This window comes from Gracilinanus agilis, chromosome 1, assembly GCF_016433145.1.
Source record: "Gracilinanus agilis isolate LMUSP501 chromosome 1, AgileGrace, whole genome shotgun sequence".
Classification (NCBI taxonomy): Eukaryota; Metazoa; Chordata; class Mammalia; order Didelphimorphia; family Didelphidae; genus Gracilinanus; species Gracilinanus agilis.
The window spans coordinates 99,989,622-100,016,002 of record NC_058130.1 but is presented as its reverse complement, the minus strand read 5'-3'; the positions used below and the strand labels follow the sequence as shown (position 1 = coordinate 100,016,002).

Genomic DNA, 26,381 nt, shown 5'->3' with positions numbered 1-26,381 from the left:
TCTATTCCCATCAGGAACCCTGCCAGCTCTCAGGGCTTTTAAAGCTAATAAATGCTAATATTGAATAGCCTCTTTAAAAGTCCACTGGATGTAGGTCTAGATGGAATCACTAGACACTTACTGCCTCTTTGTTCCTCCATTTCCTATCCTCCATATGTACCATGTTTGCTCCTTTGTTCTGCCCTCAATCCCTTCTTACAGTGAACTGCATAATCCTCACTGACTCATGTCCAATTTCTGTAGATCACCTGTTATTTTTCACCAGCCTTAACTCCTGAAAACCCACCCCACTATGTCTACCCAATCCCTATGTCCTGCCTCATCTTCCAGCCCAGGCTCCACCCCTGCTTCCCTTCCCAACACAAACCGTGTGCTGTCCCAGGTCCCCATCAGAAACACTGACCTCCGCAGCATCAATTTGGGGTTCTTGGCCACATACTGGGCCACCAGATCACTGAGTAATGTCCGGAGAATGTCAGTGAAATACTCCAGCTTCCCATGCAATGCCACAGTAAGCAAAGATGCTACATAAGCACGGTCTCGAGGTGAGAAAGTACGCTGGCTCTCCAGGGTGTGGATGAACTGGGGGTGAAGAAAAAGAATCAGAATCACAGAAGTCCATAATTGGAAGGGACTTCAAAGGTCATCTGGTTCAACTCAGACCTGAGCAGGAAGTCTACAATAATCTCGAGTAGCTATAACCTCTCTTGGAAAACCATCACTGATAGGAAATCACCTTCCAAAGCAGTTCATTCTATTTTTGGACAGTAGCCCTAATTGCCAAAAAGATTCTCTTTATGTTAAGTTCAAATCTGAAAATTCCAACCCCTATTCTAATTCCCACTACAATCATAAATCATTTTAATGCTTCTTCTACACAGTAGCCTTTCAAATACCTGGAGATAGCTATCATGTCTTCCCATCTCTAAATATTCTTGTCTCTTGGCTAACCACCCCCATTTCCCCCAAGTGATCCTGGAATGATATAGTTTTTAAGTCCTCATTCTATACTGGTTTCCTCTTCTGAATATCTTCCAACTTGTCAATGGTGTTCCTATTATATGTTCCCCAGAACTGAATACAATACTCTAGATATAATCTGACCTGACTTGCAGACTAGAGTACTAGCTGCTTCCTTCTATACATTTGTTGATGCAGTCTAAGATTACTTCAGCTCTTTGGGCAACCTGTTGATTCATACTGAGCATGCAATCCACGAAAATCCCCAGATCTTGTGCATATGAATTATTTGTTGTCTAACCATATTCTTTTCCTTATCCTGAATCTCTATAGTTGATTTTTTGAGCCCAAGAGTAGGATTTACATTTACTATAAGGGAGAAGAAGAGCATAAAGAGAAGGGAGAAATAGAGCAGAGAGGAAGGGAGAAATAAAAGTCAAGAAGGGAATTAAGGAACACTAGGAAAAGAGAACAAAGAAAAAGATAAGTACCTTGGTAAGAAAGAGTTTACTATTGAGGAGGTTGGACAATTGCCCCAGTCCCTGCTCCACTGTTGGCCTTCGACTCTCGGGTACCCCCAAGTCTCTGTGCAAGGGTGACTCCCGGTGTCCAGGGAAGAAGACACGCTCTGCATATGACTTGTAGTCCAAAAATGGGATCCCACTGCCCACCAAATCACTGGTAAGATCTGTCATCTCTGTCATCAAGTCTGTAGAGAAGAAAGATGCATGTCACTAGAGGTCCAGAGAGTGAGAAGTCAGGAAAGAGGTCAGAGTCCTTGGGCTCAGGAGATAAATAGTTGCTAAATCAAGAGATGTAGAATATAGTAAGAAAATCACCTGTAAACTCTTTCTTACAGCGATCCCGAACACTGGTTTCTAGATTCTCCAACTGGATTTGTACTTTCTTATAGTCCCTGAGGGCCTGTTTGCTCTTCCTCCTAGGAATCCCAATATAAGCAAGGACAGAAAGAAAGAAGAAAGACGGGAGAGGCAAAGAAGGAGAAGAGAGGTGGAGAGGAAATAGAGAAAAAGAATGGGCAGGATAGAGGTAAAGAGGGGAGGGGAGAGAAAAATAAGAAAAGGGAAGGGGGGTGAGGATTGTATAACGAGAGAAAATATAAACATACAGTGAGTTAGAGAAAATTGGGAATCATGTGGTGGGGGAAAGAATAGAGACCATGCAGAAAAAAAAAGAGGAGCATCATGGGCAGATATCAAGTAGGCAGAAAAGGTAGAAAAAGAATATGTGGTGGGGAAAAGACCACTCAAGGTGGGAGAAAAAAGAACATAAGTGAATAACATGTCACTGGAGTGTAAAGGAGATTATAGACCTCCCTGATCCCCTGAAGTCCCTCTCCTTCCCTTTCCCTTATCCCCTTTCTAAGATGTATCCCACCTATAGATGAAGACGATGATGAGGACACCAAGTGCAAGGAGAGAGGCACCCACACCCAGTCCAACCTGGGCTCCTACAGGGAAGGCAAGGGGACTCTCAATGTCATATTGTACTCGGCCAAGTGTAAAGTTCAGGTTGCCCATCTGTACCTGTTTCAGGAACAGAATCAGTGAGTCCAAATAATTGCTGGCTTCCCCCTCCCAAGTCTCAAAATCTTTCATATGAGCCTTACTGTGAATTCAGGGAGGGAGTTCAGTCCTTCCCGGTGTCTAGGAGGGGGCTGCTCCACTGGAGGTTCACAATACAAGTGGTTCCGAGTCAAGGTCTTCACTAGGCAAGGACCATCACCAATCATGGCAACCACCTCTTCCTTAGAGATTGCTAGATCCAAATTCTCCCCCTGAGATAGAGATAATGGGTCACTCAGGATGCCCCAATCCCTCAAAATAAGAGTAATATGGGATCACTCTGACCTGCCTCTTCCTAAAACACAGGAATGTTCCATCAAAATCAATCCCCACCCTCTCTGTAGGATAGAGAGCAAGTAAATAATCCTTTCCTCTCACTAGGAGGCAGGGACAATGAATCCATCAGATTCCAGGCCCCTGGGATGGAAGGAAAGTATGTCATTCCAACTACCCTTTTCCTGGGACACTGGAACAATGGAATTCCTTCTCAATGCAACAAAGGGAGAATAAGTCACCTTAGCTTCACTTCCCTCCTCCTGGAATAAAAGGCCAATAGGCACCTCGAACTTCTGCTCCTTGCATTCTAGACCTCCTTATCTCTTTATTCCTCCTTCCCCATGATTCTTTCTTATTGTGCCACACCATAACCCTTCACAATCTTGCCTCAACCCTCCATGTTCCTGGAGTCCTTCAACTCCTCCAACCTTCCCACATTAATGAGCCTCAAAACTCTGCCCTATCTATCTGACCACTACTACAACTCCACAAAGCCAGTAAGGCAACATGGCTAGAGCCAGACCCCTCTTTCCACTGCACAATCAGGGAAGCAGAGGCAATTAGGAAGGAGAAGGAACACAGTACCCAATAGCTGGCAAGAACAGTGAGGAGCAGGATCTCTGCTATGACCTTCCAGGAAAGCATGGTATTGTGAGGGGAGGATAGATACCTCCACAGACAGCACACTTCCAGGCTTGTGTCGGAACGGTGAGGATGGGTCCTCCACATTGAGAGGCTTCAGGATGGGGTTGGCCTCATAAGAGAAGCGTGTAGGATGTAGGGTAGCAAAGTCAAAAAGTAGATTGTCGAGGACAAACTCCAGCTGGACCCATGTACCACCCAGGAGCCCAGGTATGGCTGGTGTACGGCACACAAGCAGATGGGAGGAGTTGATTTGGCACGGCTCCTCAAACTGAGAGGAAGGAAGAAGAGGCTAATGAGGAGCGGGTGACAGTGGGATTATATCTGCCTCAGCCACTCAGCCCCAGTCCCTTCAAGCTATGGGGACCCTGGCTAAGTGCTGAGAGAATACAGAAGAGAATGTAGTCCCTGCCTTTGGGAAGCACCTCATCCAGTAAGGCAGTCATGGCTTCTCTCTTAGTTCTGTCCATTCCCCCAGCCACCAAGGAAGCTTCTGGTACAGTAGAAAATCAAGATAAAACCTAACAGAACAAAATCTTGAGTTTCTCTAGAAGATCAAATAATAAGGTGCACAGACAAAAATTATTTCCTCCCTCAAAAATCTTCATGCACATTTAAATGCATGAATGCATTCCCCAATAGATAAGTGGTCAGATGAAAGAATGCTCCACATCACTAATAATAAAAGAAATGCAAATCAAAACAACCCTGAGAATTGACTTTGCACCCTGCAAATTTGCAAAGATATCAAAAAATGGTAATCATCAATGTTGGAGGGGTTGTGGGAAGAGAGCACACTGATGCATCCTTGGTGGAACTGTGAATTGGCACTACCATTTTGGAAAGCAATTTGGAATTATGCAAATGAAGTTGTTAAAAATGTCCATACACACATGTGCAGTCCTGCAAAATATTTCCATATTAGCTTTGTTACAAAAGAAAGCATACCCTGCCCCCTCACCAAAATGAAGAAGAAATAAAGTAAAAAAGTATGTTTCAATCTGAAAAAAAAAAAAATGCTTATACACTTTGATCTACAGATTCCATTAGTGGGCTCATACCTCTAGGTCACTGATAAAAAGAAAGTCCAACATACACTGAATATTTATATTAGCATTTTTGTGATAGCAAAGAATTGGAAACAAAATACATGACCATCAACTGGGGAATGGCTAAACAAAGGCATGTGAATGTAATGAAATGTGCTATAAGAAATGATGCATGTGATATATACAGAGAAGTATGAAAGATCTACTTGAACTGATGCAGAGTAAAGGAAGCAGAGCCAAGAAAACAACAGACACAATGAGCAGGACAATGTAAATGGAAAGAACCTCCCATCTCTATGTCTGGCTCTCAAGCCACTGAGCCACTCCCAAAAAATATATGAATCTTTTAAAAAAAGCCTTGATTTAGGCTGAGGGACTTATGAGAAAGAAAACTAGCCACATTCAGAGGAAGAACTGTAGGAAGAGAAACACAGAGGAAAAACAACTGCTTGAACACATGGGCTGATGGGGATATTATTGAGGATGTAGACACTAAACGATAACTAGTCCAATTATCAATAATATGGAATTAGGTCTTGATCAGTGATATGTGTAAAACCCAGTGGAATTGTGCATCGGCTAAGGGGGTTTTGGGAAGAGGGAAAGAACATGAAACATGTAACTACGGGAAAATACTCAAAATAAAAATAAAAATATTTTTTAAAAGCCTTGTATTGAGGCAGACTGAAGGGTTGGCAACTAGGGGAAGAAGGAAGTGATAAAGCAAGAGGCTAGAAGTACATAGTGCTAGGGAGCTAGGGACAGAAAGAAGTGTTTGGGGGGTTGGTGACAGATTGTCCTAGATAAAGTCTCCAGAACTAGATGGGGAAGACCTCATGTCATACAAGGCACTGTGCTAGGAAAAGGCTCTGAGACAGGGAGCTATAACAGAGCCCCTTGGTTACTTTAATATAATAGTACAGAATGTGGTGCATGACTGAACAGTGAGAACCTATGTGGCAAAAAAATGACCTACGTGCCGTGTGCTGCATGGGACATCAGGGGGACATTCAGTTACAGTCTCTGGGACAATCCGGCGTCTTCGCCCCAGCCCTCGTCGCTGACGCTGACGCTGCTCTTGAGTTGAAACTGTGACCCGGATTCTTGGCGTCTGCACCACATCCAAGTTCTGCCCATGCACCCAGATTACACGCCCTCCACTGTAACACAGCCATGTGAGCCATAGCCCCATGGACACCAAGCCACACAAGCGCCCCAGCCTCCTCCCCCACAGACATACACCCCCCATCCCCTTTTGAGAGCCCTGCCCAGCCCACCAGCCATGCCCTGTACCTGGCAAAGCTCTTGGCAGGTCCAGCAGAGGTTATGTTGGGGTCTGGTGTGTACTGGAAGAGACCCTGTTGCAGCTGCCTACCCACACCCCCAAACCACACAGCCACCTGCAGTGCTGCAGACACAGGACTAGGACTTGTTTGGCACTGGAGCTGTTCCATCTGGGCCTCTGAGAAGCTGCGCATCAAGAGGAAAAGGAAGAGGACTCAGGTCAGGTTTAAAGAAGACAAAGGGAGCCTGATCCCATGGCAGGATCTGAAGGAAAAAGATTCTATAAATCTGCCCAACCAAGGACAGGGGCCAAGGAAATAGGCACAAAGGTAGGGGTGTGTATATAATGGAGAAAGTATAGAAAGAAAAGGAGAAAAGAAGAAAGATGAGGGCAAGGAAGAAAGGCAGGAGGAGAAAGAAGAAAAGAGTAAGAATACAAAAAGCCATACAATGGCCTATAGAGTCTCTAATGGGAGAGCCCAGAAAAAGGGAGTGCCAGCGAGGCCATGTTTGGGACATCTGGAATGTGGCAAATCCTGATTAATTGTGATAAATGGGGTCTTATTTAAAAATAATCAGGGGTCAGGCATTCTCATTGTGTTCAGGAGTCATCATCCAGATTCAAGGTACATATAAATATTCAAGATTTCCTCAGTAATATAAGGCAGCTCTGGCATCCAAAGGGTTAACCAAACTTTTTTTTTTTTAATTTATATTTCCAAAATGGAAACAAGGCTAGAATGACAGTCTTAAGAGTCAAGAAAATCTGCCTTTGACACATGTTATTTTTATGATCAGAAAGAAGTCACCTAACTGCTCCAAATAATTCTCTTCATCTAGAAGTTTCAATTGAATATAAGATTTCCATTGGCAGAAAGAATTTCTATACCAGAAGTTTCTTTTTTTTTTTTTTTTTTGGTGTTGTGCAGTCATTTTCAGTCAGGTACAACTCTTTCGACCCTATTTGGGGTTTTCTTAGCAAAGATACTGGATTAGTTTGCCATTTCATTCTCTAGGTCATTTTACAGACAAGGAAACTGGGGTGAATAGGGTTAAGTGACTTGCCCAGGGTCACAGAGGTAGTAAATATCTGAGGTCAGAATTGAACTTGGGAAAATCAGTCTTCCTGACTCCAGGCAGGGCACACTATCTACTGTGTCACCTAAATGCCCTCAGAGAAGCTCCTTATATTCAGTGAAATTACAGGTCCAACCAAAAATAAAAAATATTTCCAAATGGGGGCAGCTGGGTAGCTCAGTGGATTGAGAGCCAGGCCTAGAGATGGGAGGTCCTAGGTTCAAATCTGGCCTCAGACACTTCCCAGCTGTGTGACCCTGGGCAAGTCACTTGACCCCCATTGCCTAGCCCTTACCACTCTTCTGCCTTGGAGCCAATACACAGTATTGACTCCAAGACGGAAGGTAAGGGTTTAGAAAAAAAATAAAAATATTTCTAAATACCAGCATCTTGAGATTCCAAATTCTATAAGTGTATTCCTCACTGCGTAAAGTCTATTTCTTTGTCCTAAACGTACTTTTTTCAAGTTTCAAAGGAGATTGTAGTAATCTGGGATTTGGTAAATAAGTCTTTTGCTGATCTCTTCATACAATCATAGCATTTCATGGATAGGGAGAATTCAAGAGGTCTTCTAGTCTAGTCCTCCCTTTATTTCCAGATCAGGAAATCCTGACTTCAACATTTCCACAAAACAGTCATACCATCTTGCCCTTGAGGGCATTCACTGTCAGAGATCTCAAGACCCCAGGAGGCAGCTCCAAATGTCAGCAAGTTTTCCTTACATAGAGCTGAAATCTGCCTCTCAGTAACACCCACCCATGGCTCCTAATTCTTCCCCCTAGAGCCAAGCAAAACAAACTTAATCTCTCTTTCACTAAAAGCCTTTCCCTTCAAATATTTGAAGGCAGTGATCAAATCCTCTTCAAGTCTTTTCTTCTTTAAATTAAACCAGTTATTCAATCGGTTTTGAACTCACCTAAACATGCTATCAGCTAGACCAAGCCTCACCATCTTGCCGGTAAGGATAGCAGGAAAAATGATTATCAAGAGTATCGACAAAACCCAAAATTCAGAATGACATATATCTTTTTGGACATAGCCAATGCAAGAATTTCTTTTGCTTGACTCATATTTGTTACAAAGTTTTGTTTTTCCATTTTTTTCTCTAATGAGTAGAAGAAAGAAGGATACTTTTGTTTGTTGAAAAACATTAAATTTCAATTTTTAAAAAGCATGGCCAAAATTAAATATTTTGCTGAAATTCAGATTTATTATGTCTATAGCATTCATCTGAGCTTAGTAAGTGTCATATAGCATTATCATATAATAGTAATCACTATATATGATTCATCTAGGCCTTCCCTTCAAAAAAAAAACTCAATCCTTCCCAGCTTTTTATGATTTACAAATTATTAAGTGTGCTATCTATACCTTCATCCAAGCTACTGATATAGGCCTGAAATTAAATTTATCTGGGTCTAAGGAACATGGCATGTTATCTTGAAACGACTCTCTTTCACAGGGCAATTAGTAGCACATTAGATAGAGAGCCAGGTCTAGAGACAGGAGGTCCTGGGTTCAAATCCAGCCTTAGTCACTTCCTAGCTGTGTGACCCTTGGCAAGTCATCTAACTCCCATTGCCTAGCCTTTGTCCTTCTGTCTGAGAGCTGTTGTTAAGATGGAAAACAACAAAAAAGCAAAAAATATGATTTTTAATGACTAGTTTATAGATAGCTATTTTGACTTCTGTTAAATAAACCCAAAGTAGATCAAGTCAAATTAGTGCAAATAAGCAGGCTAAACTAAATAGAAATGTTTCAAATGTGCATCTTGATTGGTCCAAGCAAAACGAGATGATTTTATGAAACTTGGAGAGGATTAAAGAACTGTGCTTCAAAGCGAAAAGTGCTCAAATCTAAGTCAGTAGACCAACTAGTGAAGACAAACCAATATTGCCTCAAAGAATAAGAGTTTTGAAGGAGAAGCACAGGGGACAGAGAATCTAGAGGGACAAAAAGGAAATCTTAATCTGTATCTAGAGACTAGAGAAGAGAAAAATATCTGACAAGGGGGGAAACGGACAACTTTGGAGTTATGCAATAGAATAGATCTTCCTAAAGGGCTCCAGGAGAACCCTCAAAGGGACAGGAAGCTTCCAGTGCTCTAAGGAAGGAAAATGTGACCCCAGAAGTAAAGAAATTATGCAGAAGATGTCAGAGGAAGAAGAGACAAGTCATAGGGGCAGCTGGATGGGTCAGAGGATAGACAGGAGGTCCTGGGTTCAAATGTGACCTCAGACACTTCTTAGCTATGTGACCCTGAGCAAATCACTTGACCCCAATTGCTTACCCCTTACAGTTTTTCTGTCCTGGAACTAATACTTAGTATCAATTCTAAAATAGAAGGTAAGGGATTAAAAATAAAATAACAATACTTGTGAAAGTCTTAAGAACTCTAATAAAAGGGGCAGCTAAATGGCTGAGGAGATAGAAAGTCAGGTCGAATCTAGCTCAGACACTTTCTAACTCACTTAACCCCCATCGTCTAGCCCTTACCACTCTTCTGCCTTGGAACTAATACATAATATTAATTCTATTTTAATAAGGCAGAAGATAAGGATTATTTTTTTAAATAATCTGAAGAGCTGTGATGTAGAAAGATCAGACTCATTTTAATTGTTCTCAGACGACAGAACTAGGAGCAACAGGTAAGGTTAAAAAAAGGCAAATTTCAGCTCAAAACTTCCCAAAAATGGGACAAAATGAGTTGCCGCTGAGGATGATGAGCTCCCCCCTCCCCGTTCACCTGAGGGTCTTTAAGCATAAGTTTTACTGACTGAAGGGCAGCTAGGTAGCATAGTGGATGGACTTCTGAGCCGGGAGTCAGGAAGACTCATCTTCCTGAGTTCAAATCTAACCTCAGACATAGACTAGTCATGTGACCCTCGGCAAATCACTTTATCCTGTTTGCCTCAGTTTCCTCATCTGCAAAATGAACTGGAGAAGGAAATGGCAAACATTCCAGTATCTTTGCCAAGAAAACCCCAAACGGGATCATGAAAAATCAGATATAACTGAAAAAAAAAGACTGAACAACAACAATATTGTTGACAGATCAGTGTCAGGATCTCTGAAGAGAGGATTCCCATTCTGTGTACAAGTTACAACATATGACTTCTGAAGATCCTACCCACTCTGAAATTCTGGGACTAAGACGTCCCAGGGCCTTGTGAGAAGTGAAGAGGAAAAAGGAGCCAGACAATTAGGGAGACAGTAGTGAGGGAAGGGAATGAAGGCATGAAAAAGGTGTGGAAACAGCCCTTACAGTTGACAGGGATGGTCACCGACCAATACTCGGATGTCTTCCAGTCGTCCAGTTAGCAGCTTGGAACCCTGCAGCGTCAGACAGGTACCCCCGGCCTTGGGACCTCGAACAGGAAAGATAGACTTCACCTCGGGATCCTAAGGATAACAGAGAGAGATGAATGGGGGGGGGGTTGTAGAGAAGTGGAAGAGAAAGAGAGGCACACAGATTGGGAGGGACAAAGAGAAACAGATATATACAGGAATAGTAAAGGAGGGAGAGTAAAGGGTTAATATAGGAATCCCAAACACATTCCCTGTAAGAGGACAAGAAAGGAAGAGATAAAAAAGAAATAAAAAAGACATTTAACAGAGGAAATGGCAAAAAAAAAAAAGCCAAGACAAGAGAAAAATACATGGAATCAGGAAGAGAGGAAAAGGAGAGACATGAAGGCAGAAATCAAAACAGAGACAGGGTGGGGGGGAGGGGAATGACAAATGGACCATTTGGGGGATGAGGTGAAGGAGGATATTGATAATTATCATAATAATAGCATTTGTGTAGTGTTCTATGGTTTGCAGAGTACAGGACATATGTTATCTCAGTTGATCCTCACAACAACCTTATGAGGCAGGTGCTATTATTATTCCTATCTTACAGATGAGGAAAATGAGGGTAAGAGAGGTTAAAGGACTTGCCCAAGGTCACACAGCTAGCAAGCATCTGAGGCAGGATTTGAACTCAGGTCTTTCTAACTCCAGGTCCAGTGCTCTTATCCACTGTACCACCTAGCTGCCTCAAAGACAGATGAAAGAGAGAAAAAGTGAGACAGAGAGAGGAGAGAGAGAGAGAGAGAGAGAGAGAGAGAGAGAGAGAGAGAGAGAGACAAGAGGGGAAGGAAAGAGCAAAGGAGTCAGACACAATCAGAGAGAGTCAGAGACAGTAATGAAAACAAGATAGGTATGTTAGGCACAAGCCGCCCAAAAAAATATGGGGGTTAGAAGGGAGGCCTGAGGGTCTCACAGGAAAGGGGTGGAAGTATAGAAGTTCAGTGTTTGGGGAAGTGGACAAAAGAGGATCAACTTACCTGATAGGCAAATTTGTGATCAGAGATGCCATGTCCTCCACCAGGAACTTCCACAGTCACATGACCCACCTTCTCCTCCCCACTGCCACCAGTGACACAGACAATGCTGTGGAAAACAAGCAATCAAGTCAATCCTCCTTTCACTCATTGGTCCCACTAGAACCTCATTTCTTCTAATCTCACCATTCATGTAGCCCCAACTGAGACTGCCCCGAGGCTCCAACAGGAGATCCCCAGGAATTAGCACCCAAAGGAGCAGCTCTTCCCCTTTCCCCACAAGCAAAGCATAATAAAAGACCCTGTGAGACTTATTTGTTACATGTTTCTACATATGGTTGAAAGATTTTTCATCATAACCATGGGGTGACATTCTCATTGGAGCAGCCCATGTGTCACAAGGGAATGAAATGGCCAGAGTCACCTTTTTGCCCTGCAAGTGGAGGCTCTTGGGTTCTCCATAAAACTTTATGGGGGAAATGGCAAAGCTATCTGCCTGAGCTGACTAGGCACAAGGGAACACTTAGCCTAAATAAGACCTATCATCTCTTCAAATCATTAAGCTGAGAAGGAGTACCCAGAGAGGAACAAGCTAAAGTCTGCTGGTCAGAAACAACAACTCTAATACAAGTAAGCTTGGTGGAACAGAAATCATGGAGGAAATCATGGCAGGGAGGAGGGAGGAACAATGTGGCCCCCAGCATCTTTGGTCATATGGAGACTGAAAAGATTGGATGTCTATGACAACTTGGAATAAAAGATTAGAAAAACTTTAATATACCTTAGATATTGAATCAGTGCTTAATTCAAGTCAGTTCCAAAGACTTTATTAAGAACCTAATAATAGGGGGCAGCTGGGTAGCTCAGTGGATTGAGAGTCAAAGCCTAGAGATGGGAGGTTCAAAGCCAGCCTCAGACACTTCCCAGCTGTGTGACCCTGGGCAAGTCACTTGACCCCCACTGCCTACCCTTACCACTCTTCTGCCTTGGAGCCAATACACAGTATTGACTCCAAGAGGGAAGGTAAAGGTTAAAAAAAAAAAAAAAGAACCTACTAATAATAGCTAACATTTATTTAGCTATTCTATTATGTTACTATTATACTATGTTATGATACTACCATACTATACTATGTTACTATTATACTAGATTGTGTTACTACTATACAGTGTTACTCATATTACCATGAGCCAGGCACCCTGCTTTTACTCATTTGATTCTCACAACAATCCTGGGAAGCAGGTATTATTATCCTCATTTTACAGTTGAGTAAACTGAGGGAGACAATGGTGAAATGACTTGTCCAGAGGCACACTTCTAGTAACTGGCTGAGACCAAACATAAATTTAGGTCTTCCAGACTCTGGTCCTGGTGCTCTATATTATCTATCTTTATTAAGTACCTACTATGTGTCAAGTGCTCAGTTTAGGGCACTGGCGTTTCAAAGATGAAAACAAAAAAGAACAGTCTTTAAAATGGGCAACAGAACTGGAGACCTCTAGCAAGGGGACCTAGCCTAGACTCAAGCCACAGAGAGCTGAAACAAAAGAGAAAGATTTTTCTGAGATCATGGGTCAGAGAAAGCTCTAATAAACAGATAATGTCAGTGTGGGTTGACCTGAAACCAGGGCTTCGGAAAGGAAAGTATCTTTTTCCTTCAGAGTATAGGGCAGAAGACAAGGAGAGGTGGCCTGAAGCCAAAGAAAAAGCAGGGAGATCAGGACTAACAGGCAGGCACTTTGAGGGGATGCTGGTAGAGTGGTGCCAGGTCTAAGACAGAGGTAAGAAATGAAGGTTGATCATCATCATTCCCATAGTGAGGAAGGACCAACAAGGACCAGATTGTGAGGCCCCAAAGCAAGAAGGAATTATAGCAAACAAAAAAGAACCCAGAATGAGCACCTGAAAACAGAATAGCAGACCCCGGGGTCCTTGTCCCTATGTTTAAGCTGATCAGCAGGCACTATGCCCTCTATTCCTTATCCCAATTCACTACAAAATGATACCTGCTTGAAACTTCATACTCCTGGGCATCCACAGCACAAGGCACTCCAGCCACAGTGACTGTCTCAGCAATGTCTTGATGCTTCTGGCCCAGGTTGGATCCTCGAATGGTAATTCGGGTGCCTCCATCCACAGGCCCAGTCAGTGGCTCCACCTGTCCATTTACACCACAGTCACAGCCCAATTCCACCCACCAAGAGAAGGACACCCTGGACTTCACCCATCCTTCCCCCCGAGCTTCCTCAAGGTATGGATTTACAGTCACCCTTCCGTCCTCTACCCATTCACATTGTCCCCAGGTTTGGCAGTGGGTCCCTCTGCACTATTCCAAACCTTCCCAAAGCTCTTTCCCGGTGTATCCAGCTACCTACATACCATGTGGATGAGGGGAGCAGGGCACAGAGCTGCCTCGGTCTCAGCACAGGATTCACGGGCTGCACAGTGTGGATGATCCCCATCACACCACACACAACTATACCGAGGATCGGCTGTACGGCAGAGGCTGCAGTCTGGACGACCCACAGAGCAGTCATACAATGTCACTAAGAGGGAAGATAATTTTAACCAGGGTATATGGGGAAAATATTGAGCAGCAAGAGTCACATCCCCTCTCTTGACCATACTGCCATCTCCCAGGACTTCCTCTCTCTCCTCCAAAACCAGAGGTCAAAACACACACCTGGCTAGTGCCTGCCTGAACCAGATTAAAATACAATTGGGCACACCCTCACTGTGTGGGCAAGTCACTTCATCCCAATTGCCTAGCCTTTACCAATTCTTCAACCTTGGAACCAATACTTGGCATTGATTCTAAGACAGAAGGGTTTAAAAAATAATTGGGAAATATTTAACAAAATAAATAAAAAGACAATAAAAGACAATGTTAATTTGTGTTTTTTCTAAGTCAATACGTGGATGACAGGGATCCTTAGGTATGGTTTGGTGGACCCCATTTCTATTTGAATTTGACCACTGTTCTGCTTCCTTCCTAAGATGCCACCTTCCCCACTCCCTTCAAGTATTCACCATGAAGCCCTTCAGCACTGTCCACTCGAAGCCTTCCCGACTTCCGCAAGAACACAGGCACATGGAACTCGGGCTGTGGCGCTGCATAGCTAAGCTGAAGTGAGACAAGGTGAAAGAAAAGGTGTTAAAGTGGGGAAGGAATATCAGCAGCTCAGAATAGAAGCTGTCACCTAAAAGAGGATCAGAAAAAGAGAATTGGCTTCAAAATGTTCAAAGAGCAGGGACTCCCAGGATAAAAGGCCATGGGTCATCCCTCAGACTTGAGAGCTCTCTAATATTAAAGACCATGTATCCTCCCTCAGACTGGGGCTCTAAAAGGTCAGGTCTTCTTCAGACATGGAGGATCACCAAGGTCAAAAGACTCTGAAGAGAAGGGGGCAGGGCAGAGAGAAGAGATTCACTGAAGCCAGTGATTATCTCTCTCTTCAGACAGAGATCCCCTTATTAATGGTGATTAATATACTAGAATAAGCAACTGCCTGAGGTTGAGGGCAAACATAGCCCACCTTGGGATTCCCAATTCTTTTACCTGGTGCAACTGGCAGATGATTCGACAGAGTGTGCCTGAGACCCCATCACACTCCACTCTGGCCTCCGTCACCTCCATGTTACCCTCCAGCTCTAGCACACATTCATAGTCTCCTAGCCCATCCTTGGAAAGGAAAAGAAAAATTGGGACATGTGACTACTGAAGATTACTCATCCTATGGGTGTTCAATAAAACATCTGCTGAACTATTTAGAAACTGAGAGGCCTGAAGACCTCACTGAAGCTGTCTAGGGTCTTAAGGTAGCATGAGGACATCTCTGGGGTGTCTATAAGGCCTTAAGCATATCATAAGAATTTTAAGGAAAACTCTAGAAGCATAATAGCTTCTTTAGCATTAGGGAGTCAAGATCCTTATAAGGCAGTCAAGATAGCTCTGGAATCTTAGGTCTGTCTCAGAAGTCTTAGTGATTTCTCCAGGACTGACCTAATGGCCATTGTCTAGGACCTCTGGGACATCTCTGGAACCTCAAAGATGTCTTGGGGACCTTAAGAATGTCTCAAAGACATCAGGGATATCTCTGGAACCTCATGAACACCTTTGGGACTTTGGGAATATTGCTAGAGCCTCAGAAACATCTCTAGAATATCTTAAAATCATTTCTGGGGCTACGGTGACATGGTGGGAGCATTTACATACTTAGGAATCAGGCTGACCCCAAATTGTAAGAGCTTTCAATGGCAATTGCCTTTGGCCCTGACACTATTCCAGTTCCCTGAAACTAGAGGGTAAAGACCTTATCTGTAAACAGTAGGTGTCAAAGGTACCAAAATTTCCTTCTAACCAATGTCCAGAACCCGAAGGGCTCAATACATGATAAATAAAGGTTTCCTGGGATCGTCCTAGCTTCAGGAATAGGAAAGACCACTGAGTGGGCCCAAGGACTAACCTGGTACAAGTGAAAATTCCTTCCTAGGAGGGTCAGTTCTCGTCCTATCTGGACAGGCAGCAAGGAAGAGCCCTCAATACCCTCCACACAGGGACATGCAGCAGGACCCTGGTTTATTACTTCTTCCTATAGAAACCCAGAAAAAGGAGAGTGTGGGGCTGTATTCTCTCTCCCTGCCCTTTTACCCACTCTTTTCTTCCCTCCTCCCATAGAAACCCAGACACTAAAGGAGACCATCAGGCCATCCCCATCCTCCCACAGAAACAGATGATAATAGGGAGGGAAGGAATAGGGCAGCATCCTCTCCCTTTGCCCCTATCCCACCCTCTGTCCTGCCTCCCTCTCTTCCTGCCCCAAAAACCTTGCTCTCTCCCTCCTGGCTCTCAGCCTCACCAGCTCCCAGAGCCCGGGGGAGTCATACTGGTAGTCGAGGTCAGGGAGGAGGATGTGGGGGGCGTTGGGGCCCTCGAATTCCGATGAGTCTCCGTCACCTGAGAGGAGGGTGGAAGTGGAGAAGGGCGATGCGTCACTCCCTGTCCACTCGTCCGCCTCAGGCAGCTCGTCCTCTGTGAGCAGCCAGTCAGGGGCATGCTCCTCGGAGCCAGCAACCCCTGGGAAAGTGGTGGAGGGGCCAGCGCTGGGAGCATGATCCCAGTGAGGAGAGGAGGAAAGGGCCAGGGTACCAAGGTCCCAAGATGAAGAGGTCAGAACTGCCGTGTCTCCTAAGGGAGAGGGTGAAGGGGCAGGGGGCAACAGGTCCTCAAGTTTGGTCACTGCTCCAGGTGCATCCACTAAGGTAACAATGTCACCCATACCCTCCATGGTCCCGGAATCCACAGAGATACTGGGAAGGTGGCTGGGCTCCTCAGTTGGAGCTATCTCCAGGGCTGGACTAAGAGTCACCTTTGACCCAACAGTGCTGGGCATAAAGGCAAAGGCCTCTGTAGTTGGAGGGGCTATGGTGGTGGGCATGGGGACTGTGAGGGGAATCCCAAGCTCCGGAGGGGGTGTCCTGGGTGCCTCTTCTGTTGGGGTAGGCATAGTATCTGTGGAGGGGGAACTGAGAGCCACAAGGGGAGTGCCAGGCTCTGTCGGGGGAAGCTTAGGAACAGGAGTAACAGGGGACTTGGAGGGCACAGAAGGGAGAAAAGTGTGAACATCTCCTGTGGGAGCCACCGAAGAAAGGAGTGGCCAGGAGGCCGATAATGGTGGCTAGAGATTGGAGGCAGAGAAGGAAGGGAGAAGGGAGACGCACTCAAAGGACACAATTGGGAAATGAGAAGGCCAAAAGGTATAGGTTTATGTTTCAAAGAAAAGATAAGGAGACCAAAGAAAAGAGAAACACACAAAAAAAAAATCTAGTTAATTCTCTAAGGTAGGAAGCAATCTTGGGAATATCTGTGACTAAAGGAGGGGCCCCAGGAAACTGTCATGAAAGGAATGGAACCAGAAGGCTTGGTGGACACGTCCAAACAACCGTTTCAAAACACACACACACACATACACACACACACACACACACACACACACACACACACACACAAATCCAATCAGTGAAGTGCCATGTAACCAGCAGAGAAAGAAACATTTATAAAGCACAGACTACCTCATACATAGTGATGAACTGAGTCACACAAGCATAAACAGACTCATGAAATTGCATTGACACAGTCACACACCTTCTCATACACAAGATCATAGGCAGGCAGTCATATAGACAGAGGAATGAGCCTCATACGTGCTCTCACATGCATTCACAGATCACTCACAGTTAGAAACACCCAAATGTCTCACACACGATCATGCAGACCTGTCTGACAGTCACACTCAATTGTAGGGCCACATACAGAAGGATCACAGTCACTCACATGTACAAAGCATAGACACAAGGACTCAAGGTGGTGTTCCCTAACCCTCCCAACCAAGACACATGTTGAACACAAGAGCTAGGCACATTAAGATAAACTGAGGCCAAGGACATGGGCATTGGGTTGCAGAGAGGATGAAAAGTTACTACGGAGTGGTCGAGACCTGCTATTCTCCCTGCCCCTGGGGGGGGGGTCAACACCAAGAGTCCACTCCCTCCCTCCCATGTCCAGCTCTGGAGGTCCTCCCACCCTGGAAGACCCACTCTTTGAGAGACCGCTGTCCTACTTCTGAAATACATACACACACTTTTTCTGTTCTCATACCTCTTGTATAACACTCACCCTTTGGCTATGCACAATAGGTCCTCCTTCACAAGTTGTCTTATGGGTACACAGATGCTGCCAGACACACCAGCTGCACCCCCAAGTGCTCTGCACACAGGCCTGGCATCTAGGACAAGGCAAATTATACTGATGGAGAGGAGCGCATAAAGGGTGATGATGATAGGGCTGAGAGGGGGATTATGGTCACAAAACACTTTACGTATATTTGGGATCAGGGAAGCAGAATTGTTATTACAATCTTTGTTTTGTCAATGAGGAACCAGTGAGTTAGAGAGAAGTGGCAGGTCCAGTCATACAGCTAGTCACAGACAGACGCATGACTTAAAATCAGTTCCTGACTGCCAGTCTAGTGATCTTTCTACCTCATCCAAAAGCCTGTCATTACCAGGTCAGGGAAATCAGTCAAATCCATCAAACTGGTTTTGAGGGTCAGAGATAAGAAGATCTCCGGTCAGGGCATGGGATGAAGGGCATGGGTCACGATGAAGGGATAAGAGAAGATGGGTCAAAGTCAAGGATAGCGGGATGGATCAGGGTCAGTGTTAGGTAAGAAATGGCAGGGAATGGAAAGATAGGACAAGCTCAGATATTAGCAAGTAGAGAAGTTGTTCTTTGATCAATCAATAAACATTTATTAAGTGCCTACTATGTGCCAGGCACTATACTAAGCACTGTGGATCTGGAAAAATGCAAAAGACAATCTCTGCCCTCAAAGGACTTACAATCTAAAGATGGAATTAAGAGAGAAGGATCAGGGTAAAGATAGGTGGCAGAGTTGAGACCCGGGTGAGGTAGCAGGGTCAGGAACCCTGGACATCAGGGCATGGGAACTCACGGTGTAGACAAATGAAGCGAAGCCACAGCAGCACAGTCATAGAATGAGAACTCTGTGGATGCAATGACGACTTCCCCAAACTTCAGTAACAAAGGCACCAAGACATGATCTGTGAAGGGTTTGGAGGGAGTTCTGATCAGGGCCCAGAACTCATGCACAATCACAGGTTCTGCTACAATAGAGAACCCAAAATCCAAGACACAGGGAGAAAGGAGGGGAGGAGAGAGAGGAAAAACAAACCATAGACTATCCATCTGCCTCCTCCCCTATGCCAGTTCCTGCCCCTTAATCTAGCCCCTGCTATATGTCCCTGGACTTCTCGTATCCACTGCCCAAAATCCTATTCCTATTCCTGTCCCAACTTCCCTCCGTCCATCACTGACCAGCATCCATTTGCAGGGCAGGGGTCCGACTGGGATCCGGGGAGGGACACATCACACCAGCATCAGTCCGAACTGCTGGGCTCTCATAATCTTCAAAATAACATGAGTACGACTCATCTGGTCTCAGGACAGGCAAATCTGAGATTGACAGGAATATCTGCCAATCAAAGGGCAGGACAAGCATATCAGCCTATGCATATAGGAGAAAAGACCACCCTACATACACACACACACACACACACACACACACACACACACACACACACACACACACCCTTATCAGAAAGACTCAGAGCCCCACACATACTCTGCCCCTCCAAACCTAGGAGAGCATGTGGAAGGAAGGAGCAAAAAAATCAGTCGGATCCCTCAGGAGACCCACAGATGCCCCCCATGGAATTCCTACAACCACTTCTCAAGAAGCCCATCACAAACAGTTCCTCATGAAGTCTTCCCATAGGCAAATGTTCACAAAATACCACCCACAGACATGCTTCCTGCTTCACCATGAGGCAAACCTATATATCGTCAATGGTCCCTCAACCATCCCTTATAGAGATCTCCAGCAAGAAGTCTTATCTTCTCCCCCAGGAAAATCACCTTTAAACATCCCTCCATGGAGTTCCCTATCAATACTCCCTACAGAGCTTCCTACATTTACCAACCCATGAAGTAGCGCCACAGACACTATCCATTGAGTTTCCACCTCCAGAATATGTCTTCCCATGGAGCTCCCCAAGATATGTACCATGAAGGACCCCTCAACATACCCCACATGGAAAATATCACCTCACCCATCCATATACCTTATGAAACTCCTCTAGCATATTCTCCACAGAGCCTTCCAACATATACTTCCTCCTCAAAATGAAAACTATCCTAGAAACCCTCATGGAGTCCCCTATAGATCCCCTCCACTGTGCCATAGAGCTCTCCAGAGAGACCCAGTCTAAGTGGTTCCTTCCCATGTAGACCCTTTGTGCCCTCTCTTCATGGAGCCCCTCCACTGTATACCTCTTCTGGATCCCTCAGAAACCCCTGCCCAGTCTCTTAGACACTTACATTTCTCTTCTCTTCCCTGCTGACATTGGCAGGACTCACATCCTGGATCTGCAAACACTTAGGCTCAGGACTGAAGCTCCAGAGCCAGGGCTCTGGGCCCCGGCCCCGAGAGCACTCAGCACGACGGCTACACCTAGAACAGACAGAGGAAGCATTTGAGGCTCTCAGAGTATCCACGAACCAATAAGGGTTGCAGAGAGGAAAGAAATCCTTCCTTAAGTGACTTTAGCTAGGGATGAGGAGCACAAAGGCTCCAAAAGTCAAGAGAAGTTTCCAGGCGCCAAAAATACCTTCCCACCTCAGTCTCCTGAGGATGAGGCCCTGACTATGTAAGCATATACCACACACACACATACTAGGGAGTCTCTAGAACTAGCAAAGTACTCTTCAGAAGTCATAGAAAGCTATCTGAACATCATCAGATGGATCCTTGGGGTTTACAGAGGAACTTCCCAGGATCAAGAACCCCGAACATCTAAGAAGCTCCTCTCCCCCACCTGCTCCCCAGATACACATTAGCAATCCCCAGGGGCCAGAGGGGCAAGGCACTGACCGTCCAAGAAGAACACACCACCCACAGTAGGGGTCCTTGGGGGCCAGACATGATGTACAGTTCAAATGCTGAGAGCAGGAGGCCACTGGGACCCTCACTACCTGGGAAAACAAGGTGGTCACCTCAACAAAGAAACCCACAATGAAGTCAATGCACCCCAGGGTAATTCACTTTTAAGGGCCCAAATAAACTAGGACTCTTCTTTACTCCACCCCATATTAATTTTATTAACATATACCCCACACCCACATTAATTTTCAAATCCCATTCTAATTCACCATGTTCTGGGACATCATGATTTACACTGCAGTAGCACTTTAAGGTTTAAAAAAAATCTTGCCCACCAAGAGCCTGAGATGTAGCAACAAAGCCATGCCAGACCTAGGCCTCCTCCCTCTCGTCATCCTGTGCTCCCCTCAAACCATCATTATCTCCATCATGATCATTCAAATCATAATCTAAATGATAACAAAACTACTACAGTACTTTAAGGTTTGAACCCTGTGATAGTATCCCCATTTTACAGATGGAATTCTGAGTGGTGAAGCAATTTGCCTAGAGTGGCCCAGTAAGTATCAAGAGTCTGTTGTATCCAGGTCCAAACCAAAGTCTCTTGTATCCAGGTCCAACACTCTTTGCACTATACCATACCAACTCCAGTTGTACCCCTTGGCCCAGCCCCATCACTCACTGTGTTCTGGGTCATGACATATAGATGTTCCAGGGCCCAGTCAAAGATCAGGTCACTGCTCACTGCTGAGTCACTCTGGATGAGCTGAGTTGCATAAGGACGATGGTCACCTTCTGGGCCCAAGTAAACCTGGAAAATCAGGGAGAGTCAATGGGGTAAAGACAGTGAGGAGGTAAGGATGGTGGGATGTCTCAAAATCCAGAAATCATAGATCATAATGCCCAGCCTTGGGGTCAGGGATCAGGGATCTTAAACAATAGACAATGATGCCCAGAAATCAAAGATCATATAGGTCCTAGTCTTGGGGGGATCAGAGATTCCATGGCCCATCCCTGGAATCAGAATTAGTTTACCCTAGCTCAGAGGTTTATAAGTACATGGAGTTGGACCCAAGTTCAGAAATGACACATTGAAGAATGGGGTCCTCAGAAAAGTACTACAGGCACAAAAAACAAAAACAAACAAAAAAAAAAAACAAGAGGGATCAAGAAACCCAAGATTTTCTTCTTTCACATTGTAATTTATCTCTCTTAATCTACAGTCCCGACCCACCCTCATCTTCTCATGGGTGTCCCCAATCCCTGACCTTACCTTGTGCAGCTGTCCTTGGCTATCTCCCAGGAAGGCAATGGTGTGTCCATCTTCCACACTGACTGCCACAGCTGTTAACTGGACATCTGCCCACTCCACCAAGGGTGTGGCCTCTAAAGGAACTCGGCTGGCCATTGGACTGGGTGTGTGGTCTGACCCACAGGGGTAGGCATCCAGTGTATCCTTAGTAGGAGGAAGAAATTCAGGGTGGGATGACAAATCCCACCACACTCTAACCTAGAACCTCCAGCATGTGGTTCCTTCCACATGCCCCAGATAGCCCTAAATATCCCTGGGAATAAGTAGAATTCTTGAGGACATTAAGTATCCATAGAATAGCATGACTATATTTTCTGAACCAAAAATCAGGATGTATGGTCAAACCAAAAAGTATTTACATATTCCTTTTCCAAAGCTTCATGAAAAAAGTATATTTTCAAGAGTAGCTGGGTGGCTCAGTGGTTTAAGAACCAAGTCCAGAGACAAAAAGTCTTGGTTTCAGTTATGGCCTCAGACACTTCCTAGCTGTGAGACCCTGAACAAGTCACTTAATCTCCATTGCCTAGCCCTTACCAATCTTCTGCCTTGGAACCAATACACAATACTGATTCTAGGACGGAAAGTAAGGTTGGGGGGTTTTTTAAGTGTATTTTTTTAATTGGGACTTCCTAGAAAATCTAGGATGTGTGATCATTGAAGCAAAGGTTGATACCACCATTGCCACCACCCCAAAACAATCATTACCCCAACTCTCAGGAGAGTTCTTTAGTGGGAAAGAGAAGGAAGGAGGAATGTTAGGATTTGAAAAGAAAGGAAGAATCTTGGGATTCTCTCTTCCTACCATTAGGCCCACCCCATCCAGCCTGCCACATCACCCACAACTGATAAACATTATCATGGAAATCCCATTCTGCCATACTTGAGTCAGCCCCACTTTCTCCCCTAGAGATTTTGGTCCCTTCTAAGGCTCTCACTATCATCTCTACACTAACAGCTTCCAAAACCACATCTCCAGCTCCCCCAAAACTGTCACCGAAATTCGTCCCTTAACTCTAGCTACTCACACCACCTCAAACTCAAGCATGTCCAAAAACAAACTCCACCTTCCTCACCAAACCAAACCTCCCTAACTGCCTTGGCTAACTACCATTCCTTCAGTCCTAAAGACCTAAAGCCACTTCCTTGCTGTGTGACGGAGACAAGTCACTTAACCCCCATTGCCTAGTCCTTACCTCCCTTCACAGTATCGATTCTAAGACAGAAGGTAAGGGTTTTTAAAAAACCTTTAAAGTCATTTTTAACTCTTCCTTTCTTCTTTGTCACCTTTGTACTGTCAATTCTTTCTCCACAGCTCTCTCAGATTAGTCTCTTCTTCTCCCCTTTCCAAGGTCATACCCCAATAGTCAAAAAGAAGGTAGCATAATAACTAACCATGATTCCAGAGGACTCATAATGAATCATGCTACCCGCCCCTCCTGAAAGAGGTAATAGCTTCAGGGGGCAGCTGGGTAGCTCAATGGATTGAGAGCCAGGTCTAGAGATGGGAGGTCCTAGCTTCAAATCTGGTCTCAAACACTTCCCAGCTGTGTGACCCTGGGCAAGTCACTTGACCCCCATTGCCTAGCCCTTACCACTCTTCTGCCTTGGAGTCAATACAGAGTATTGATTCCAAGATGGAAGGTAAGGGTTTAAAAAAAAAAAAAAAGGAGGTAATAGCCTCTGAGTGCAGAAGGAGACTTTTTTTTAAAACTTGGCCAATGAGGAAATTTGTTTTGCATGACTGTACATGTTTGTAATGGGTTTTATTTTTTCTTTGGTTTCTCAGTGGAGAGGGGAAAAGGAGACAGGAAGAGAAAAAAGTAGTCCTGAAAACAAAATAAAATAGAATTTTAAAATTTGTTAGAAAAAAAAAAGAAAGGTTATTATAAACAGGAAAAGACTTTGTAAGCTGCCATAAAAACGATATTATTTTCATCAGTCCATATTCTTGTCTTGTGGTTGGATTATTAATAGTCATACAGTTGCTCTTCCTGACCTCTGGTCTCTTCCTCTCCAATCTGCCCTGCTCACACAACCAGATTTAGCTTTCTAAAACACTACTTTCATTGCATTACTCTCCCACTCCAAAGTCTACAATGACTCCCCAATATGTGCAGTTCCAAATAATTCAAACTCTTCAGTCCAACATTCAGGGTTCTCCATACTACAGTCCCAGCTGGCCTAGTCTTAATCTCTCTATCCAACATAGACCCTCTTCAACCAGCTAAATTATTCTCCTAACCCAACGATTCCTTTCATAAATACGCCAGGCTTGTTTCTGCGTGTGATCTTTTGTTCAGGTTATTCCCACCCTCTGCCATCTGAAATACTCTCCCCACACCTTTTGTGCCAATACAAATCCAACGCACTCTTCGAGGTTTCAGTTCCAGTTCCATTTCTATGATAATATTTTTTTCTGACTATTCCAGCTCCTACAAACATCATCCATCTCCGAATTCCTTCAGCATACATTATCTGTACTACACAACTCCGCATCTTACTATCAAAAATCTGGAATCAGTCTCCATTTTAAGTGTTGATACTTTATCCCCTTGGCTAGACAGTTTCCTCCCAGCAGAGACCATTTCTTTTATAACTTCAAAACTTCTAGGTCAGCACCGGACAAACAGGAAGCAATCAACAAATGGATTCTGACAAATCTTTGAAAATGCTTCCTCTATTCCCAGCAACTTGGGAGGGAATGGAAATGGGTGCTGAGTCTTAGAGTCAAGAAAGGGCAAGGAAGAATAGGATCATCCATGAGAGGAGGAAAGGTGCAGGGACTAGACTCTCAGTGATTCCCAAAGTGGGCGCCACCACCCCCTGGTGGGTGCTGCAGCAATCCAGGAAGGCGGTGATGGCCACAGGTGCATTTATCTTTCCTATTAATTGCTATTAAAATTTTTTTTAAAAAATTAATTTCCAGGGGGCTAAGTAATATTTTTTCTGGAAAAGGGGTGGTAGGCCAAAAAAGTTTGGGAACCACTGGACTAGAGGGTCACTTACCACCGGCAGCTGGGCACAGTTGGAATTGACATCGTATTCGATGTAGGCAATCTCGGTTCCATCCTCTGCTCGGCCATCCCGCGTATAACAAGCATCTCGCGTTCTGTTGGCCAGCTGGTCAACCTCATCTAACGGGAAAGCACAGAGGGCAGAGGCCCCAGAAACCCCAGCAGCAGGGGCACGGCCGGCAGCGGAAGGGCTGACGGAAGAAAAAGCAGCAAACAGCACCTCTCCGCCGCCTCCCTGGGACCCTGTGCCAGGAACAGCTACAGCTGCTGCCTGCACCAGTCCGTAAGGCGACCCTCCACAGGACAGCGGGAGCTCCACGTAGGAGTAATAATGCTGATCACTCAGGCAGACTCGAGACAGGTATGGACGGAAGGCTCGGGACTGGGCTTGGAGGTCTCGACGCAAGAACAAGAAGTAGACGCTGGTTCGACGGGCAAAGGCAGCCACGAAGTGGTGGCTGTACTCGGAGAGCCGGCCCACAGCTAGCTTGGCTGTCTCCTCGTAGGAGAATGCAGCCTGTGGATCAGGGGGACGCAATGCACGGGTCGTGATGGGAGGGATGCCCCCTCCCACACCCCGGCTGGTATAACCCCGACCTACAAACAAGAGAGGCTCCCCAGCTGGACCCTGACCCACCAGTCCCACAGTGCTGATGGCTGGATCATTGGCTGCCACATACTGAGTATCCCCTGGGCGCTCTGGACGAAGCAAGAGTTGCCCGATGTGGTCTAGGCGTCGCTGTTCACATACCCCTTGGTGTGCACTCCCACACACCACTAAGGCCCCCTCGTCCCCACCAGGCCCACCAGGGCTCACCAACAGCAGCTGGTTAGGGTTGTCTGTGGGTTGGGCCTGTGGGCACTCAAGAGGCAACACAGGGGGCAGACAGTCCCTGCTGTCCAGGACAGGCCCCGTGGACACAGATGCTTCCAGCTTTAGCTCTGAACTCAACTGGAACAAGAAGTTGGTGGCCCCCAAATAGAGGGTCCCTGAGGTTGGGTCTCTGACCAGATGCTGGAGGCGAGTGCTATTTGGGGTGAAGGAGGCAAGCATGGTCTGTTGCATCGCAGAGGCTGGAGCACACACAGCCCAGAGCAGCTGGAGAAGGGCTGAGCCAAGGATAAGCATGGTCACCTGAGGGAGTAAAATATGAAAAAGAAATGGACAGGCAGAGACAGAGAGATAGGCAGAAAGGGAAGGGGGGGGGGGTGAAGAAAAGGAAGAAAAGAGAAGAAAGAAGACAAAAGAGGATAAGAGAGAAGGGGGAAGAGGAGAGGGAGAGAGAGGGGAAGGTGGAAATGGAGAGAGAGAGAGAGAGAGAGACAGAGAGA

At 45.3% G+C, this 26,381-nt stretch overlaps 1 protein-coding gene across 1 annotated transcript in view; it reads right to left on the bottom strand.

Annotated features, from left to right (window-relative positions):
* The window catches only part of PLXNB1 (plexin B1), a 66,025-nt gene that overhangs the window by 7,599 nt on the left and 32,045 nt on the right, over positions 1–26,381 (bottom strand). The window contains exons 3-26 of the mRNA XM_044684656.1: positions 25,042–26,184; positions 21,997–22,179; positions 21,402–21,534; positions 20,715–20,811; positions 20,162–20,294; positions 19,100–19,256; positions 18,717–18,825; positions 17,879–17,987; positions 16,062–16,880; positions 15,669–15,794; positions 14,762–14,884; positions 14,233–14,326; positions 13,582–13,748; positions 13,209–13,360; positions 11,206–11,311; positions 10,140–10,276; positions 5,807–5,983; positions 5,490–5,673; positions 3,493–3,735; positions 2,591–2,758; positions 2,359–2,507; positions 1,800–1,900; positions 1,452–1,669; positions 404–582 (exon numbers count right to left, since the gene is read on the bottom strand). Coding sequence (XP_044540591.1) covers positions 404–582; positions 1,452–1,669; positions 1,800–1,900; positions 2,359–2,507; positions 2,591–2,758; positions 3,493–3,735; positions 5,490–5,673; positions 5,807–5,983; positions 10,140–10,276; positions 11,206–11,311; positions 13,209–13,360; positions 13,582–13,748; positions 14,233–14,326; positions 14,762–14,884; positions 15,669–15,794; positions 16,062–16,880; positions 17,879–17,987; positions 18,717–18,825; positions 19,100–19,256; positions 20,162–20,294; positions 20,715–20,811; positions 21,402–21,534; positions 21,997–22,179; positions 25,042–26,178 — 5,201 coding nt within the window. The 5' untranslated portion in view covers positions 26,179–26,184. The remainder of the gene's footprint in view (positions 1–403; positions 583–1,451; positions 1,670–1,799; positions 1,901–2,358; positions 2,508–2,590; positions 2,759–3,492; positions 3,736–5,489; positions 5,674–5,806; positions 5,984–10,139; positions 10,277–11,205; positions 11,312–13,208; positions 13,361–13,581; positions 13,749–14,232; positions 14,327–14,761; positions 14,885–15,668; positions 15,795–16,061; positions 16,881–17,878; positions 17,988–18,716; positions 18,826–19,099; positions 19,257–20,161; positions 20,295–20,714; positions 20,812–21,401; positions 21,535–21,996; positions 22,180–25,041; positions 26,185–26,381) is intronic.